The following is a 17,221-nucleotide window of genomic DNA, read 5'->3' as shown; positions in this document are numbered from 1 at the left end:
GGACCGTCTCCGTGTGCGTTCCAGGGGGGACGGGGGAGGCAGACACTGAAGGAGCAAATGAGGACATAAGCCAGCGCCCCTGAGAGGGGTGGGGTGCTGGTCAGGAGGACTTTCCCGAGGAGGCGACCCCCAGCTGAGACCGGAATGGCCAGAAGGAGTCAGCCGTGAGAGGGGAGGGTGCTCCTGGCAGAGTGAACTGCTGGCACAAAGGTCCCGAGGCTTGATTTGTTCAAGGAACGGGAGGAAGTCTCAGGGGGCGCCTGGGCAGCTCCGTCAGTTAAGGATCCTTGGCTCAGGTCCTGACATTCACAGCTCAGGAGATGGAGCCCCAGTGTTGGGTTCAGTCTCCTTGGATATTCTCTCTCTCTCTCTGCCCCTTCCCCTGCTTGTGCATGCTCGCTCTAGCTCTCGCTCTCTCTCAAATAAATAAATAGAGAAATAGAGAAAGGAAGAAGTGTCAGATTCTCAGATGGCTGGAGCACAGGAGGGAGAAGGATACAAGATGAGGTCTAAGAGGGTAGCAGAAAGAAGCCAACGCAGGATGTGACAGTCGAGGGAAAAGAGCTCAGATGTTATATGAAGGGTGATGGGGGGGGGCCTTGGAGGGTCTTAAGCTGGTGAGTGATAGGGTATGATTTATGTGAGGACAGGAGCTCTGAAGGGGAGCATCCTAGAGGATAGGCTAGAGGGATTTGGGAGGTCTTCCTGGAGGAGGGAACCCAGGGAGGAGCCTGTAGGATCTGACTAGACAGCGGGGTGGCTGTGGCTTCTGGGGCAGGGACAACGGTGTGGACAGAAGCACAGTACCCGCTCTTCTGGGCCTCTCCTCATCGCCAGACAGCTTGAGCCACACGCTTGGCCCAGTGGTGGGCTTTGACCCCCGCCGCTCTGGCCTGCTGTGTGGCCACAAAGGGGCCCTTGGCTCACCTGCCACGGTTGCAGAGATGTTGCGTTTGACTGTCACTTGGAGCTCAGCAGAGCCAGCAGCAGGGACATGCGAGGCAGGGGGAGGTCACAGTGACCCCCTGGGTGCCCAGGGATTCCTGGGCCCTGTCTCCTGGCATCCCTCTGAAGACCCTGCGGGCCGGACAGGGACGGCATCGTCACTTCTGCTTTACAAACGAGAGCTGAAAAAAGGGCAGCAGCCTGCTTGCTACATCCCAGGCTGGTCCTCCTGACCCCCCCCCCGACTTCCCACCGGGCCCTGCTTCAGGTCCTCCTGTCCCCCTGCACATCCTCAGCCCCAGCCGTGTCCCATGGGCAGGGAGGGGATGCGGGAGGTCAGAGGTCCCCTGGGGCCTCAGCAGGACAGAGCTTCTGGGCTCCTGAACACACGCGCCCCTCCCCATCCAGGAGACAGATCGAGGGGACCCCTGGGAAGAAACGCCTTGGAATTTGGCCTCCTTGCAGGAGAGAAATTAAAAACCACTTAGCCTCAAGCCATAAATGGGCACATTTTTGTCCTACTGGGACCAGGCCCTGGGGTGAAGAGCCACTAGCAGCCCCCTGCCCCGCTCTCCCCTTCAGGCCCTGTGACCCCACAATGCAGTGGTGCAGGGGCCCTGTGGCCTCTCCTGGGGGCTTAGGGTGTGGGCCCTGGTCACCAGGTGTTTCCTGACCGAGCTGGCTGCGCCCCCTCTCCGGGTGCCCCCCTCGCCAGCTGGCCTCCCCGGGCTCACTCCCTGGGGTGGGGCGAGTTCCATATGCTCAAGGCACAGAGAGGAGGAGGCTGGAGAATGGAAAGGGGGAGCCAGGAAGGAGAGGAACAGAGCCAGCGAGCCTAACACGGCAGTGCCCTCTCCAGGGAGGACTTCCCCAGAGCCTCAGAGAATTCTCTGCGACAGCCTTCAGGGTGTGCACACCGGGCTCCTCGAGCTGGGCGCTGGGTCCACGACTCTCGTCTGCACTAGGAGGGCATTTCACAGATAGGGCGACAGGCCCAGAGAGGCTAAGTCGCTTGGGTGAGGTACAGCAGCTAGAAAGTGCCAGAACAGAACCCCATCTCCGTGCCCAATTCCCAGGCAACAGCAACAGCCACAAGTACCTGCCCACCCCTGCCCCGAGAGGGCTGGCCGAGTGGGGAGAGGGTCTGCCCTGGAGGGCTCTGTGAGCGCCCCGGGATGGAACTGGGGGGGCACATGGAACTTCCAGGGCTCACACACCCAGCCCCGGCCACAGAGGAGGAACCTGAGGCTCAGAGGGGTTGAGGAGCTGGCCTCCGTCGCAGGGTGTAGGTCGGGGTGGGATGACAGTGCAGCCAGCCCGCCTCCAGGTCCCCTGCCGCACATGTCACGGGCCGGTCCCCCGTCTAGCGTCTCCGGGACAGCGTAGCCTGTTCCGTGGGTGGGAGGCTCACCACTTTTCAAGGCAGCACACTCCCTCGACGGGACTAACTGGACTAACTGGCCGCGTGACCTTGAGCACACGCCCTCTGTCATCTCCGGGCTTCAGTGTCCCCATGGCACGAGGGGCTGGACTCCCTGGCCTGTGGGTCCGGACCCCTGGGCCCCAGGGTCCAGCGGCAGAGCAGCGGCCAGCAGAGGGCAGCAGCAGTGCTGCCGCCAGCCTTGGAGGAGGAGGGGTCTCCCAAGTCCACCGTCCCCACCGCTGCCAATCAGACCCGCCTCACAACACTGACCTGGGTCCCAGGCTGGGCTAGAGAAGCCGGGGTGTGTACTTAAGGCCCTCGAAGGCCTTGGGGTCCTGCCTAGCCACACCTGCACTGTGCTGACTTTCAGCAAGGCCTTGCCCTCTCTGGGCCTTGGTGAAAGGTGGACATTGCCAGTGACCCGTGTAAACGCTGGGGCTCGGGATTCGGTGACAAGCAGACATTCCCAGGCCCGCAGGACAGCCCTCAGATCAGCACCAGGCCCCTCTTGCTCAATTTAGCTAGTTTTTTGGTGTGTGTGTGTGTGTTTTAAACCAGAGCAACTGGATTAGCCAGTATTGGCCAAACAGAGGGACCTTTGCCTTCCTGCCCTCAACACAGGGCCTGAGGGTTCCTCTCCCTGCCAGTTGGGAGTTATGGCCTTAACTCCTTGTGGGCTGAAAAAGAGCCGCTCACGGGAAGAGCCCAGTCTTGGCAGCCTGACTGCTTGGGGCTGCATCTGGGCTCTATCATGGACAAGATGCTTCACCTCTGTCTCATATCTGTACTCAGTTTCCTCATCTGTAAAACCGCCTCCTGTAGCTGTTGGGAGAATTTGGCACTTGACGGCTGACAAAGCTCTCGCTCAGGCTCCCGAGGAGCCAGCGTTCTCGTTAGGCGCGCTGTCTGCCCGTGTCAACATTTCCCACCAACAGCAGCCTCACTGATGCACAAGTCCAAACAACTCCTCTGTGCTCACTCAAATCCACCCAAAGAAAAGGTCGCCACTGTCACCATCTAAGCCAAAGGGACCCTTTCAGGCCCACTGCAGAGAGTGCCTGTCTCCAGACCTGAAACCATCAGCGGGCCGCAAAGAGCTTAGTGGCCTTGGTTTTTCTGCTTGGACAGTGAGACGAACAGTGAGGATGGCTGGCCCTGAGGTGGCCCAGAGCCTCTGGATCAAGGGGTGTGTGTGGGGACAGCAGGTGCCTTAAGAACCTTAGTGAGGAGTAAATAGAGCCTGTGGAAAAGACGCCTGGGGGAAGAGACAACTTCTGTGTCAGAGGCTTCTGTTTGCAGCAGAGAAGCTGAGCAAACATTCCACCCTGAGAAGTCCTTTCTCCTCCCTGCCCTGGGAGATCCCAGGAGATGAGGGGTGGGGAAACAGCACCCCATTCCAAGAGGCCGTGGTGGTCCTGGGAAGGGAGGGTGCACCGGCTACTGCCTGGTTCCCTGTACGCCCTCTGTCCAGGCCTTAAGTGTTCATGCTCTTTAAATGACAGGCTTGGCCTAGATCTGCAGGTTTCCCAGCCTTTTTAGGCCTGGAGCCCTTGTAATGAACCCTTAAATACAGAGGAGATAACTGGGCACCTGCTCCAATGGTTCCAGGGGCCAGACTAAGCCCCATGGCAGCCTGAGGTCCTCCGAGCACCTCTGGAGCAGGTATCCCTAGGGGCATGATGGCGGAGTCTCCCCCCCACCCCCCCCAACAGCACGAGCCCCCACATCTGGGAGCACTCCTTTCCCACTCAGCCGTGGCCGCTCCAGCTGCTTCCTGCACAGACTCCATCTTCCAAGGCCCTTCCTTGTTCATAAGAAAACCTAATTTTGCTGCCGTTAATGAGGAAGGCGGGCAGGAGGGAGCAGGTCAGGCTGTGGCAGGACACCTGGGATCAGGCGGGGAAGGAGGGAAGCCGGATGGGCCCCCAGAGCGCCCTGCCCCACACTGCCCCCAGGGACTGACGGCCCTCCCAGTCCCTCACCTCTCCCCGGTCTGGCCCACACTTCAGAGGTTCTCAAGAAGGGAGGGACCCCTGGGCTGCAGATACACAGCTGTCAGCAAGGTTCTGTTGACACGCTTATGTGTGCCAGCAGGTGCTTGCTGAGCGTGCGGGCCTGCGGTCTCTGGGCCTGAGAGGCTGCAGGGGGCCTGGCGCAGAGCTGAGTCCTGGGGAGCAGAGGTGTGTCCATCTGGAAAGGCCTTAGCGATCTGTCAGGCAGCTCCAAGCTCAAGCTCCGTGGAGCAGTGTGTCCTAAATCCGTGCTTCTCCTTAAGCAAAGGCTTTGACTCAGGAGGGGCCAGTGCCGCTGGGTGAGGACTATGCCTGCAATAGTGAGGGCAGCAAGCACCCACAAAGGTGGGTGCAGGAGCTCAGGGAGGGATGGGGAGAGGTGCTAGGTGAGGGAGACGTCCCGGGCCGGGACTTAGAAGGGAGTTTGGGAGCTGCCCCGGGGGGGAGCGAGGCCTGGCCCCTAGCCATCCAAAAGGCAAGGTACAGCACCTTTTGGAATGTGGCCACAGCGAGTCCTTGAAAAGCCACAGGGTCCAGCGGTTGGGGTTAGGTCCTTCAGCAGCCAAGAAACCCCTGAGGGCAGGGGCCAGGACCGCAGGGCCTGGCATGGAGGAGGTGCTTGTCCGCGTTTGCTGAGTGACTGAGCAAGGCACACTTTGAGTCTCAGCTACGCCTGACCTTGGGGACTCGCCCTCGCCTGCCTGCCTCACCGCCCCGCCTGCTGAATGGACACATCGCCACTCCGGGCTCCGAGGCCTGGCGCCGGCAGTGACTCACCAGGCCCTTCCTCTCTCTCTCTGGCAGGTGGTCAGTCGGGTGGCAGCTCAGCAAGGCTTTGACCTGGACCTCGGTTACAGACTGCTGGCGGTGTGTGCTGCGAACCGAGACAAGTTCACTCCCAAGTCTGCGGGTAGGTGACCGCTGGTGGTTCCACAGATGTTCCTGGGAGGTGGGAGGATAACCGGATTCTAACCCCGGATGCATGCCCCCCGGCCACCCCGCAGCTGGCGCCTCGGTTCATCCAGGGCTGGTGTGAACCTCCAGGGAGCAGCAGCTTGTCCACTGGGCTATGCGGCCCACGGCTGAGGCCTGTCCCTCCTCTCAGGCAGTGTTCTTATCCGCGGGGGTGCCCCGGGGCCGGCCGGGGGCCCAAGCATACCCACACCCGACAGGCGTCCTCTCCTTTCATCACCCTAATGACCCCTTGGCGTAAGCGCTGTGATCATCCCCATTTTACAGATGAGGGGACCGAGGCTCAGAGAAGTCAAGGAGGTTTCTCCAGGTCACAGAGCCGGAAAGTGGCAGAACTGGGGTTTGAGCCCAGGCCTGTCCTCTAGAGTCGACATGCTTCACCCCGACACGCCTCTGTGTTCATTCAAAACATTTGCATTTAAAATAAAACACAAAATAAGGGTGAATCAGTATGTGCAAGGTTCTAGAAGCCTACTCGCGGAGCTTTCTCCCTCACCACTTGGTCACGCAATGGGACCGCCTGCCTCTGTGTTAAACGTGGGCCGCAGAACGTGCCGGCCGCACTGTGTGTGAGGGCTTTAAGCACACCAAGGATACGGTTCCGCGTTTCCCACCAACCTCAGGATCTTGCTTCAGCGGGGGGCGTGGTGTAAGCTTTCACTCTGACAGACCTGGGACAGCCCGGCCCTGTCACTTGCCAAGTGTGTGACCTCTGAGCCTCAGTTGATCTCCTTGGGAAGGCAGGAATGACGGTGAGACTGACCCTGGAGGGGTCATTGTAAGTTCTAGATGGATGTGCAGTGCCAAACGCAGTGTCCAGATGTTGTTAACCTTTTTTTATGTTAGAGCAATTCATTGAAAAAGAAAAAACAAAATCAATTATTTCCTGTGTATGACAATAAAACAGACGTTTTCTCTGAATTCGTCAATCAGTTCTTTGGAGTGGACATAGAGTCAGCCTGGATGAAAAGGTGTAAAAGGAGTCTCACGATGTATTTTCATAAATCTGCTCAACCTGTAATCTCTTGAATGCGGGTTCGTGCTCCTCGCCGTGTACGTTTGCAGAGCCCGGGCATGCGAGGTGGGGCAGTGCGGGAGGTGTGTGTGCAGTTACGGTTAGCCGGTGGCTACTCCAAAGTCCTTGCTGTGCCAGCTGTGTTGGGATGTCGCCATTGTATTGAGCTGTTGGCCAAAGAATGGTCTTGGAATATCATAAGTGATGTCTATTCCTAATGGAATCTGCAGGGGTTTTTTGGTTTTTTTTTTTTTTTTGAATCTGCAATTTTAATAATAACTTAAGTCAATACGATTTTGACAAGGTAAGAATTGTTACTTATCCGGGAAGGATTTATATCCATGCCTCTGTTGAGCACCTGCTCTGTGCGGACAACCTGGCCAGATCGGGGTTAGGATGAGGGGTAGCGACGCATGTGCTCAACCTCAGGAAACGAGTCTAGAGCAGGGGTCAGCAAACTTCGTGAAAAGCCGGAGAGGAAAATAGGTTAGCCTTCACAGGCTACACAGAAACAACCTTAGACGATATGTAAACAGATGAGTATGGCTAATCCTGATAAAACCTCATTTATGAAATCAGGTGATTGTCTGTGGTTTCCTGACCCCGGTCTAGAAGGAAAGAAAAACATCAAATAATCATAGCCGTGTGTGGGTGTGCATGTGTGTAAATTCAAGCTCTAGAAAGTGCCATGAAGGGTAAGGCAGGGATGCTGTGAGACCCCTCGGGGGTGTGGGAAGGCTTCCCTGAGCCCGGAAGATTGAGACGTGTTAAATAGGTAAAGAAGAAGAGGAAGGGCTTCTTCGCAGGTAAAAGGAACAGCCTGAACAAAGGTCCTGAGGTAGAAGGAAGCATGGCTTTGTGGCAGAACTAAAACAAGGGCAGTGGTTCCAGAGCCCAGAGGCAGGAACCAACAGCAGTCAGACACACAGGGCCTGTCTCAAGGGTTGTGGTTTCTGTGCTATGAATGATAAGAACATGGCTAAATTCTCATTTTGCAAAGATCACTCTGGCTATGAAGGAGGAACAGCTTGTGTAGGGGGAGGGGCCGCGTAGATGCAGGGAGTGGGTTGGCAGATGGCTGCGGACAAGGGTGGTGGTGGCCAAGGGTGTTGGTGGCCGGCCCAGGAAGGTTCCCCTGCTGTGGGATGGAGTGGAGAGAAAGGGATGAACCCAGGGGTGCGCAAGAGGCAACACCAAGACCTGGAAAGTGTGGCCGGGGCGGGGGGGGGGGGGGGGGCTGCGGAGGACAACAGGAGAGTGGCTGTCCCAGAAGACCCAGCTACTCCCTCAGCGGGGACGAGAGGCTCGGGTCCCAAGGCAGCCAGTCCCTCAGGGGCTCTCGTGCCTCCGGCTGGCACAGACAGGATGCTCTCTTACACTTGGCTGCAGCGCACTCGGTTGTGTGAGACAGCGGGTATTGTCTCCATTTATGGATCAGGAAATAGAAGCCCAGAGAGGTGTGTGACTTACCTGACGTCACACAGCTCATGAAGGATGGAGCTGGGCCTTCAGCCCAGAGCCTCCCGATTCGGGCCCAGTCTCTGTCCACTCCATCACAGCTGCCTCTGGACCTCAACTGCGAAGGCCCCTGTGTTCCTGGGCAGGATCTGGGAAGGCAGTCTGTTTGGGAGAGCCCCCAGTTCGCTCACATCTCCGTAGCCTGGCCCTGCCCTCTGCTGAGTGGTGGTCCAGCCTTGCTCCTCCTGCAACAAGGGCTTTGTTCTTCCCTCTCTTTGTGCTCCCCATTGTGCACGGCTCTTCACAGTTTATGGAGCCTTTTCCTGGGCATCGTGTCTGTTAAGTCGCAGGATATACCCTGAGGTGGGGCCTCCGCACACCCACTCTGCAGCTGAGAACGCCGAGGCCCGACAATGCCCGTGGCTCCGCGATTGCTTTAATTCCCCTCTTGGCACTCAAACCCCCGTGGGCTTGACTAACCACCTCCCGCGGTTTGCACCCCCCACCTTGGGAAGTGCGGTGGCTCTAGCTCTCAGCCAGGCCCCTGCTGGGCCCTTCCTGGGGAAGGCAGGCTGCCAGCCTGAGGGCGGAGGCTTCAGCTGCTGCTCTTGTAAGGATAAAGGGTCTGGCAGGTCAGGTCATGAGAGGGGTGCAGGCTGTGGGGGGTTGGGTGGTGACCCCGAGTTCTCAGGCAGCTCCAACTCTGGCTCCCATCTCTACCGCCCCCCAGAGCCGTGGCCTCATCTGTAAAGAGGGGCGATGTGCCTCCCCACAGGCCTCCTGTGAGGGTTAATGCGGCCCCCTAATTGTGGAAGTAGGGGGAGCTACCCGTACCTGAGCACAGCGGTGCCGAGTAACGGGCCGCCAGCCCTCCGTCTGCCCTTGACCCCTTCCCCGGCCTCCCCACAAAGTGCCCCGTCTCTGAGGCCTGTGCAGCCCCAGCTGGGCTGTTTCCCAGGGCTCTGTCTCCCGAGGCTCAGGGTGGTGCACGACCTGCTGTAACCCCACCTCTGGGTGTAGCCCTGAGGGTCGCCATGGCCTCGGGGGGGTCACACTGGCCACAGCCAGGCCGCTGCAGTTCCAGAGCATGCTCTGTCCACAGAGCTCCTGCCGCCAGCCCATGTTACCTCTCGCCCTCCTCTCCATCTCCGCCTGGGCTCTGGTTGTGTGCACTTCTCACCCTTCCAGTCTCTCCCTCTCCTTTCTGAGGGTCTCTGGTGTCCTATGTCTGTCTTTGTCGGTCCTTCCTTTCACTACTGCCCCTCAGACCTTCTCCCTGTGTGTGTGTGTGTCTGTGTGTGGTAGTGAGGGTGTCTGTATGTTGGAGATATAGATCTGTGTCTGGGGGTGTGCATCCATGTGTGTGTTTGTGTGTATACTAATCTGTATTTGGGTGTGTGCACCTGTGTGTGTGTGGTGGTGAGCGTGTGTGTGTCGGAGATACAAATCTGTGTCTAGGGGTGTGCATGTGTGTGTGTGTCTGTTGGGGATATGTATCCATGTCTGGGGGTGTGCATCCATGTGTGTATGTGTGTCTGTTGGGGATGTGGTCTGTGTGTGTGTGTCGGTGATGTGTATCCGTGTCTGGGGGTGTGTATCTGTGTATGTATGGTGGTGAACGTGTGTGTGTGTCTGTTGGAGATACAAATCTGTGTCAGGGGGTGTGGGTCTGTGTGTGTCTGTGTCTGTTGGGGATGTGTATCCATGTCTGGGGGTATGCATCCATGTTTGTGTGTGTATGTGTCGGGGATGCGTATCCGTGTGTTGGGGTGTGTGTGTGTCTGTGTCTGTTGGGGATGTGTATCCGTGTGTTGGGGTGTGCATCCATGTGTGTGTGTCAGGGATGTGTATCTGTGTGTTGGGGGTGTGTGTGTATCTGTGTGTTAGGGGTGTGTGTGTGTGTGTCGGGGATGTGTATCTGGGTGGGGGTACCTATCTGTACGGTGGCTGCACGCCTGTGGTCTGTGGGGACGCACACATCCATGCGCTCGCCTGTGTCAGGGCGCGGTGCCCGTCGGTGTGCCCACCCCCCCCACAACATCCCCCCCCCCCCCCGCTGGCTCCCTGTCCGTCTGTCCATCCCAGCAGGAGGCCGTGGCGGCGGCGGGATGAGATCAAGCGGGAGCAGTGGGGCTTTGTGGGGAGGGCGGCGGAGCTGAGCTGGGCTGGGCTGGGCTGGGCTGGGCTGGGCTGGGCTGGGCTGGCTGGGCTGCGCGCCTGCCTCCCGGGCCTGGGGGCAGTGCTGAGCGCTGCACGGTGTGCCTGTGCGCGCCTGCGTGCGTGTGTGTGTGTGTGTGTGTGTGTGTGTGTGTGTGTGTGTGTGTGTGTGTGAGAGAGAGAGAGAGAGAGAGAGAGAGAGAGAGGGAGAGGGAGAGGGAGACGGAGCGCAGAGCAGACACTGCAGCAAACCGCCACGCCAGGCGCCTGCACGTGGGCCCCCCGCCTCCCAGCCCCCAGCTCTTTGTTCTGGCGCAGCCTTTAGCCTGTGCGCTCGCACACGGGAGCACGCGCACGCGGGCACGCCGGCCGGAGGCTCCCGGGGGCCGGGCCTGCCCGCCCCTGCTCTGCCTCCCGGAAGGCCACCTGCCTGGCGCCTCCCCGCGCCCCAGGCCGCAGCGCCCCCGCCCCCACGGCCGCCCGTGCCAGCCCTCAGCAACTTGGCAGGCGGCACGGAAATGTCAGCCTCCCCGCACTGAGCGGCCCACGCCTGCCGGCTGGGCAGGCACTGAGCAGGGGGCGCTCCCCCAGAGCCCCCTGCCTGCCACGGCCACCGTCCCAGGTCGCATGACTCTGTGTCCCCCCCAGCTGACCCCAGCAGAACGGGGGGGGGGCACACCAGCACCCTAGGGCGGGAGGCCCAGGACCCGGAGGCTGCAGCGGGCCCCGCCCCGGGTCCCAGCAAGGTGGGGCCCAACCCAGGCGCCAGTGCCCGCTGCCCATCCTCGGTCCCTCCCGCCTCCCCGCCCGACAGGGCCAGCGTGGCGCTGGGCTCTCCCGTGGGAGACGAGAAGCCCGGGGCTGTGGGCAGATGGGTCCCATGCAGAGAGCAGCCGGTGCCGGAGATGCCAGGTCTTCCCAGCAGGGTCCTGGGAGAGGTGGCCAAGCGGGCTTTGGAGAAGGGACCAGAGCATGGGAGAGACAGAGGGATCGGGGCCAGAAGACGGTGCCCTGACAACCCTTCCTTGAGGACGAGCAGAGGGCGGTTGCCAGTCACCCGCCTGTGGGCTGGATGTGACCCGCAGACATCTGAGCTCCGATGTTTGGTGGTTTTTAAAAATGCGTATTAGTTGCCAACATTTGCTCTTTGGGAGATTGCACCCTGCCGTGAAATGCCTGTCTTCCTCTGAATGGGAACCTTGGAGCCGCAACTCACCGCTAACTGGGTGACAGCTGACCCGAGGGGCCAGTGCCTCCCCCGTTGTCTCGTGCCTCAAGCACTCTGTGAGTCTGGGAAGCCGGCAGGCCCTGCGGATGGACGCGTGTGTTTCTGCCCTCCGCTCTGTGCACACCGTCGTGTCCCGATGCAGCGGCCTGAGCCCAGGGCCCCGGAGTGGAGACCCAAGCAAGGCACATCACCCGCTTTGTGTCCACAAACACCTGCTTGCCAGCCAGGTCATTTCACTGCTTGTACCCAGGACTCTTTATATATATATATATATAAATTTATTTTTTATTGGTGTTCAATTTGCCAACATATAGAATAACACCCAGTGCTCATCCCGTCAAGTGCCCCCCTCAGTGCCCGTCACCCAGTCACCCCCACCCCCCGCCCACCTCCCCTTCCACCACCCCTAGTTCGTTTCCCAGAGTTAGGACTCTTAAGCAGAGGAAGGAGAAGGAGGCTCTAAACTGCTTCCCTCTGTCTTTGACAACAATCCTTCTTACTCCCACCTGGCTGGACGGGGGCTCTCAGGCCTCCCTGGTGGTGGGGACATTGCTGGTCTCCTCTCTCAGAGGCTCTGCTTCCATCTCCACCTTCGTGCCTCCCCCAGGACCCCACCCCGCCCCCCTCTGCCTCTGCCCACCCCAGAGCACGCAGCCACCTTCCCGTCACCGTCACCATCACCAGGGAGGACAAATGGCCTCATTCAGGGACACCCTGCCAGATCTGTCTCTCTAAGACAAAGCTGTGCGCAGCTCTGCGTGAAAAATGGCTCGCGGCCGCCCAGTGAGCGGGCGGGATTGGTGGGTGCAAATTGCAGGGGATTTGTTAACGCTTGCCGGCTTCCCCAGAAACAGCGAGCAGGGCAGGCGGGCCCTTGCCCTTGAAATGCCAGGCCGCCAGGCTGGGCGCCTTGTCAAGGCTGGGGACAGACTTCCTCCTGGACACCGGCCCCCTCCCCCACATCCCAGCTCAGTAGAGCTGGGATGTGGGGGAGGGATTTGGCTTCCTTCCTCCTGCACTCCAGGGCAGGTCCCGCTCAGGAAAGGGCTCTGGATTTCATCACCAGGCCCCTGGGAACGACTCCTGGTCAGCCCTATTTAATGGATGAAACCTGTTCCCAGGGCTTGCTCACCTCCTGCTGATTCACTGCTATGAGAGCGGCTGCAGGGGCTCTTATCAGCATGCCCATTCTATAGAAGAGGAAACTAAGGCTCCGATGGGAGAAACAGACCCGGGCCACGGGCCTCACGGCGCTGGGAGAGGGCTTGGACCTCCAGCTGGTCAGATGTGGAACCCAGGGAGTAGTCCCCCTTCCGAGTGACCCTGAGTGAGCAGGTGGGGTAGGTCATCCTGGGCCAGTGGTGCCCAGCTCCCCTTCCATCTCCCAGCTCCCTGAGGGCAGAGGCCTGGGATCCGGTGGCCTGTCTCCCCTGTCTCCGCTCTTGGAGAAAAAGAACAGTGAGGAGGAGCACACGTGACAGGGTTTGCAGACGCAGCATTCTGGGCTAAGGCACTGGGGGGAGGGGTAGCCCTGGGGTGTCCGGAGCACGCAGTTGGGAGCCAGGCAGTGCCACCGAAGAATGGGAGAGGACAGACTGGGATGCAGCTACAGGGCCCTGGAAAGACAGAGCTGAGTATTTCCATGGCCGCCCCACATCCAGTAAAACCAGGTCTCCCAAGAATTACTACGTGGAAATGCTTAGGATATAATATTAATTTTCAGAAGGGTAACAAAAATGGTTAAGTTCAGTGTGACCTCAACCAGGTGCACAGGAAACAGAAAACAAAATGTACCCAAATGTCAACTTAGAAATAATGGATTTATCTGGAATGGGACGGGGGGGGGTGCAGGGGGGTAGGTGGGTAGGGCGGTGACACTTTATTTCCCACATTTTCTGTGGGGAGCAAGCACAGATTCTGTTTTTAAGCAGAAGCAGCCACGGGCATTGTTGGTTCCTCTGGCATTTGGCTGGTGCTGGCAGGGGTGGAGCGAGACGAGAGTGCCCTTGTCTCCAGGCTGGCTCAGCAGTTTTCTCTCTCTGGTTCCCCGGGAGCCCCCGGGGCAGGCCTCTGCTTGTCAGGAGGCTACTCTTCCTGTCTCCCTCTCTTCGGCGGGATTAGCTCATCGCTGGCTCCCCCACAGAGCCGGGGTGTGCAAGGACACAGCTGCCTGAGGCCCAGCTGGTACATATCTGCTTTCCAGGCCTGTCCAGAAGGAGAGGAGGCAGAGGGCTGAGGGCATCGGCTTACGCAGGGGGGCATCTGGGGGCCAGGACCCCGACAGGCAGTCGGGAGCCCTCTCGGGATGAGGCTGCTTCTCCTACCTGGACCCTCACAGCCCCGGTCCAGGGCCCCAGCTGCACATACTCAGGCTGCGTGATTGGGGTGGGGGTCTGGGAGGGGTGGGGAGGAATTGACCAGGCTCCTGCAAGGGGAGGTGAGGCTGCGGGGGGCTCCTCTATCTAGTGATGTGCGTCTGAATTTGGGTTCCCCAAATGCAACCCGCAACCAACATGCTGGTGTAAGAGGTTTATTCTGGAGGATCCCAGAGAACACCCATTGAGAAGCAGGGAAAGACAGGGAAGGGAAGGAGTTCAATGAAAATCTGTTGTTAAGTGCTGTACCTGCTGTGACCACCTGCCAGGGAGCTCCAGGAGACCGTGGAGCCCGCCTCTCGGCCCCAGAAGCAAGGACAAGGAGTTATTTATCCTGCAGCTGGTGTCCATTATTATCGGTTGAGGGCTGCTTGGGGTCGAGGCGTGGATGCCCCCTCCAGGGTTTGCCTTAGTGACTAAGCCCGGCACAGTCAGGGGCACACACAGGAAGTGGAGGGCATTGCGACCAAGCACCCACAGGGCCAGAGCAAGGCACTTGCCACCATTTCCATCACTTGCAGCCCATCCTCGACAACCCTACCACATTCCAGTCCTGTTCATATTGATTGTATCCTTCACGTTGCTACTCGCTTATTTTCAAGATAGAAATTTTAAGAGGTGCAACTTCCTATCTCATATGCCACTAACTGCCAGACCAGTCTCCCTGGCCACATTTAGAAACTAACTCTCCAAATCAGGATGCCAAAGCCCATGCCCTGTGTCTGGGTTGAGCCACAGGTGTGTCTGGTGGCTGTTAGAGCCTGGAGCCAGCTCTCTGCCAGTTAAAAAAAAAAAGAGAGAGAGGTGGGGGTTTAGGGAATTGGGAGTCCCCTCCTTGAAATAGCGACATCCCAGACGTGGGAAGAGATCTGACGTAGCAATGGATTCTTGTTGGGGCCCATGACCATCCGAGGCATCTCGGGATGGTCACATGGCCTCGTCCACACCTGTCAAAGAGGAGAGTCCTGGCCAAGGCCACGGGGGCCTGGGTGCCACCCGCTACCTCGGGGCCCTTCCAAGTCCATTTCTTCCACAGGCCAAAGCCTTCACTCCTTTTCTCTACCTCCGTGGCTACAGGAAGAATGACGAGGTCGTGGGCGTGAGACTCCCTCTCAAAATACAAAATACTAAACCGGAATTTTCAGGCAAGGAATGACTGTCGTCTTGTCCTGTCCCACTCTGTGCCAAGCACAAGGGCTACAAACATATATAAATGCACCACACACAGAGTCCCCGCTCTTGAGATTTGAAATAAATGAATGGTCCCATTCTGTGGGTGAGAAATGACAGTAATCCTACACACAAACACAGCCCTTTACACAGCCTCCCTTGTCTGGCCCCGTGAGATCCCCAGGGCAGGCTTATCCCCATTTAAAGAGGAGGGGACTGCAGCTCCGAGGGGTGGGAAGGTAGCCTCAGGGGGAGCAGAAGTGGGACCAGAAGTGGGACCAGAGCACTGGCCAGCCCATCCCTGCTTCTCTGCATGTGTCCCCCGAGGAGTGGGCACAGCCTCTGGGGAGATGCAGGCCCACAGTTACCGCCCTACAGGCACCAGGGTCGTCACCCTGCAGCCACCGTGCCATCCAGCCCAAAGGCACGTTCGGGACAGAGATCCTGCCAAAACCACCCCCACTGCCCCGGGGTGCCCTGAGGATGCCATGGCTGCCCAAGACGTTAATAAAGCCATCGGCAGCAATTAATTCTGCAGAGGAAAGAGCCAGGTAAGAGGATTAAGGAAGCCAGAGCTTTGGTTTTAAGATGGAGCTTAGCATTCCCACCGACAGAGGAGGGATTTCGGGGGATCCGCCGCCGGCGTGAGAGTGAAATGGAGCAGGGGCTTGGCGGAAGGCGGGCGAGGTGGTGACGGGACTTCTGAAGCAAGCTTTGCTGGCCACACAGCCTTATAAATTCTCTTCTGGGTTCGACAGACAGACGGGAACTAGCAGTGGTGCGGGTGCCGGGACCCTCAATCTCGCCTGTTTAGATTTACAGGGCAGGGCATCTGGATTGGCAAAAAAAAAAAAAAAAAATCTGATTTCTAGCCCCTTCCTGTCGTGACCATGGCCAACACGTGGTCAGCCTTTTCTTGGCGCTGGGCGCTCACTGCGTGTAGCAACAATGAACCCACGTCTTCCACATGGTGATCTCAGCCAGACCCATGTCTACCCCATTTTACAGATGAGGGAACTGGGGCTGGGGAAGACTGAGTCGTTTGATCAAGGCCATTTGACTAAAAAAGAGCCAGGATTGTGGTTCAAACCAGAATCTCTGACCCTGAAGCCATAGGCTGTTCCATACTCTCTATGAACGGGTTGATATGAAGTCTGGGGAAGGACACGTTTAATGACTCAAGAGAACGTGTCAAGATCACCTGAACTGCTTGCAGATGGAGGTATTAAGTGTTTGACAGTGATTTGTCCTTGTCGGTAGGTTAAACACCCTCCTGTCTTTGAGCTTATTCAACACTCACAGCCCCATGGATGGTGAGTGGCAGAGAGCCTGGCACAGAGTAAGCATTCAGTACGTGCCAGATGTTATGATTGAAGTGTCCTGGTCAGCCCCAATTTCAAATATTTTCCCCAGAAGCCTTTCAGCTATTTCATAGAGAGGAGTGGGGGTTAAAGCCATGGACTCTGGGGCAATCGGCCTGGATATATGAATCCCATCTAGCCTTCCACTCACCAGCCTTTGGAAAAAGCCACTTAACTGCTCTGTGCCATGGTCGCCTCATTTGATAAAAGGGGTAATAATAACGCCTACATCATAGAGACTCACTGGGTGAACGGGTGTACAGTGCTCAGGACAGTACTTGGGGTATATAGTAAGTGCTGTGTCCGTGTTAGTGATTTTATTCCAAGGTGTTGGCATTCAGACTGTCTTAGGATGCCTCCTGTACCTGGAGGTTACACAAAAGTCTGCGCCTGACCCTGTGTCATGATTTGGGGCCTAGAAAATATGGAATCTGTGTGTGTAGATAGAGCCAAGATAAATGCCACCATACGTACCTCCGAGAGGGTAGGAGATATGAGTGGGGTGACGGCCTCCCCCTGAGGTTCCAAGAGAGGTTCACATGGGGTCCAGAGTGCATCTCCCTTCCCCCCAAGAAGGGGAGGCTGAGCCCCAGATGGGGAGGCAGGCTGCCTGCTGGCTGTGCCTTGGGCTGGGAACGTTTGAGGGCCTCTTTTGTCCCAGCAACCCTTCCCAAAAATTCTCTCAAGAGAGAAAGTCATGTTTAAAGTACCATTTATTGAGCTCCTGCTTCAGGCCAGATACTGTGCTGGGTATTTTATGAACATCAGCTCTGACCCTCACAAGGAACCAACCCATTTTATAGATTGCAAAACTGATGCACAAAGAGATTTTTTTTTTTTTTTACCCGCCCAAAGTAACCCAAATCCTTTGTAACAAAGCAAGGGATGATTGGATAGATGGCTCTGAGTGGATGGATGTTTGATGGGTTGGGACTGAAGAGAAGGAGGAAAGAAAGGAGAGCAGGATGGAGGATGGGTATGCACCAGGGCCGGCCCCAACTCCAAGTTCTTGCTGTTTCTGCTCCTCCCTGGTCCTGCCTTCTCTCTGTGGGATCAGGCTCATTGTGAGTGACCCCCTGGCTGATCCGCAGGGCACACCTGGCAA

The 17,221-nt window shown here is 58.0% G+C and overlaps 1 protein-coding gene across 3 annotated transcripts in view; it reads left to right on the top strand.

Annotated features, from left to right (window-relative positions):
- Positions 1-17,221, top strand: part of ZMIZ1 (zinc finger MIZ-type containing 1) — a 230,008-nt gene that overhangs the window by 130,547 nt on the left and 82,240 nt on the right. For all 3 annotated transcript variants that reach the window (XM_055325669.1, XM_055325671.1, XM_055325668.1), the window contains exon 7: positions 5,185-5,290. In XM_055325669.1, the coding sequence (XP_055181644.1) occupies positions 5,185-5,290 (106 nt within the window). The remainder of the gene's footprint in view (positions 1-5,184; positions 5,291-17,221) is intronic.

The sequence above is a fragment of the Nyctereutes procyonoides genome, unplaced genomic scaffold (assembly GCF_905146905.1).
Source record: "Nyctereutes procyonoides isolate TBG_1078 unplaced genomic scaffold, NYPRO_anot_genome, whole genome shotgun sequence".
In the NCBI taxonomy this organism is placed as follows: domain Eukaryota; kingdom Metazoa; phylum Chordata; class Mammalia; order Carnivora; family Canidae; genus Nyctereutes; species Nyctereutes procyonoides.
Note: the sequence above shows the minus strand (reverse complement) of the source record. Positions and strands in the feature narration are given on the sequence as shown.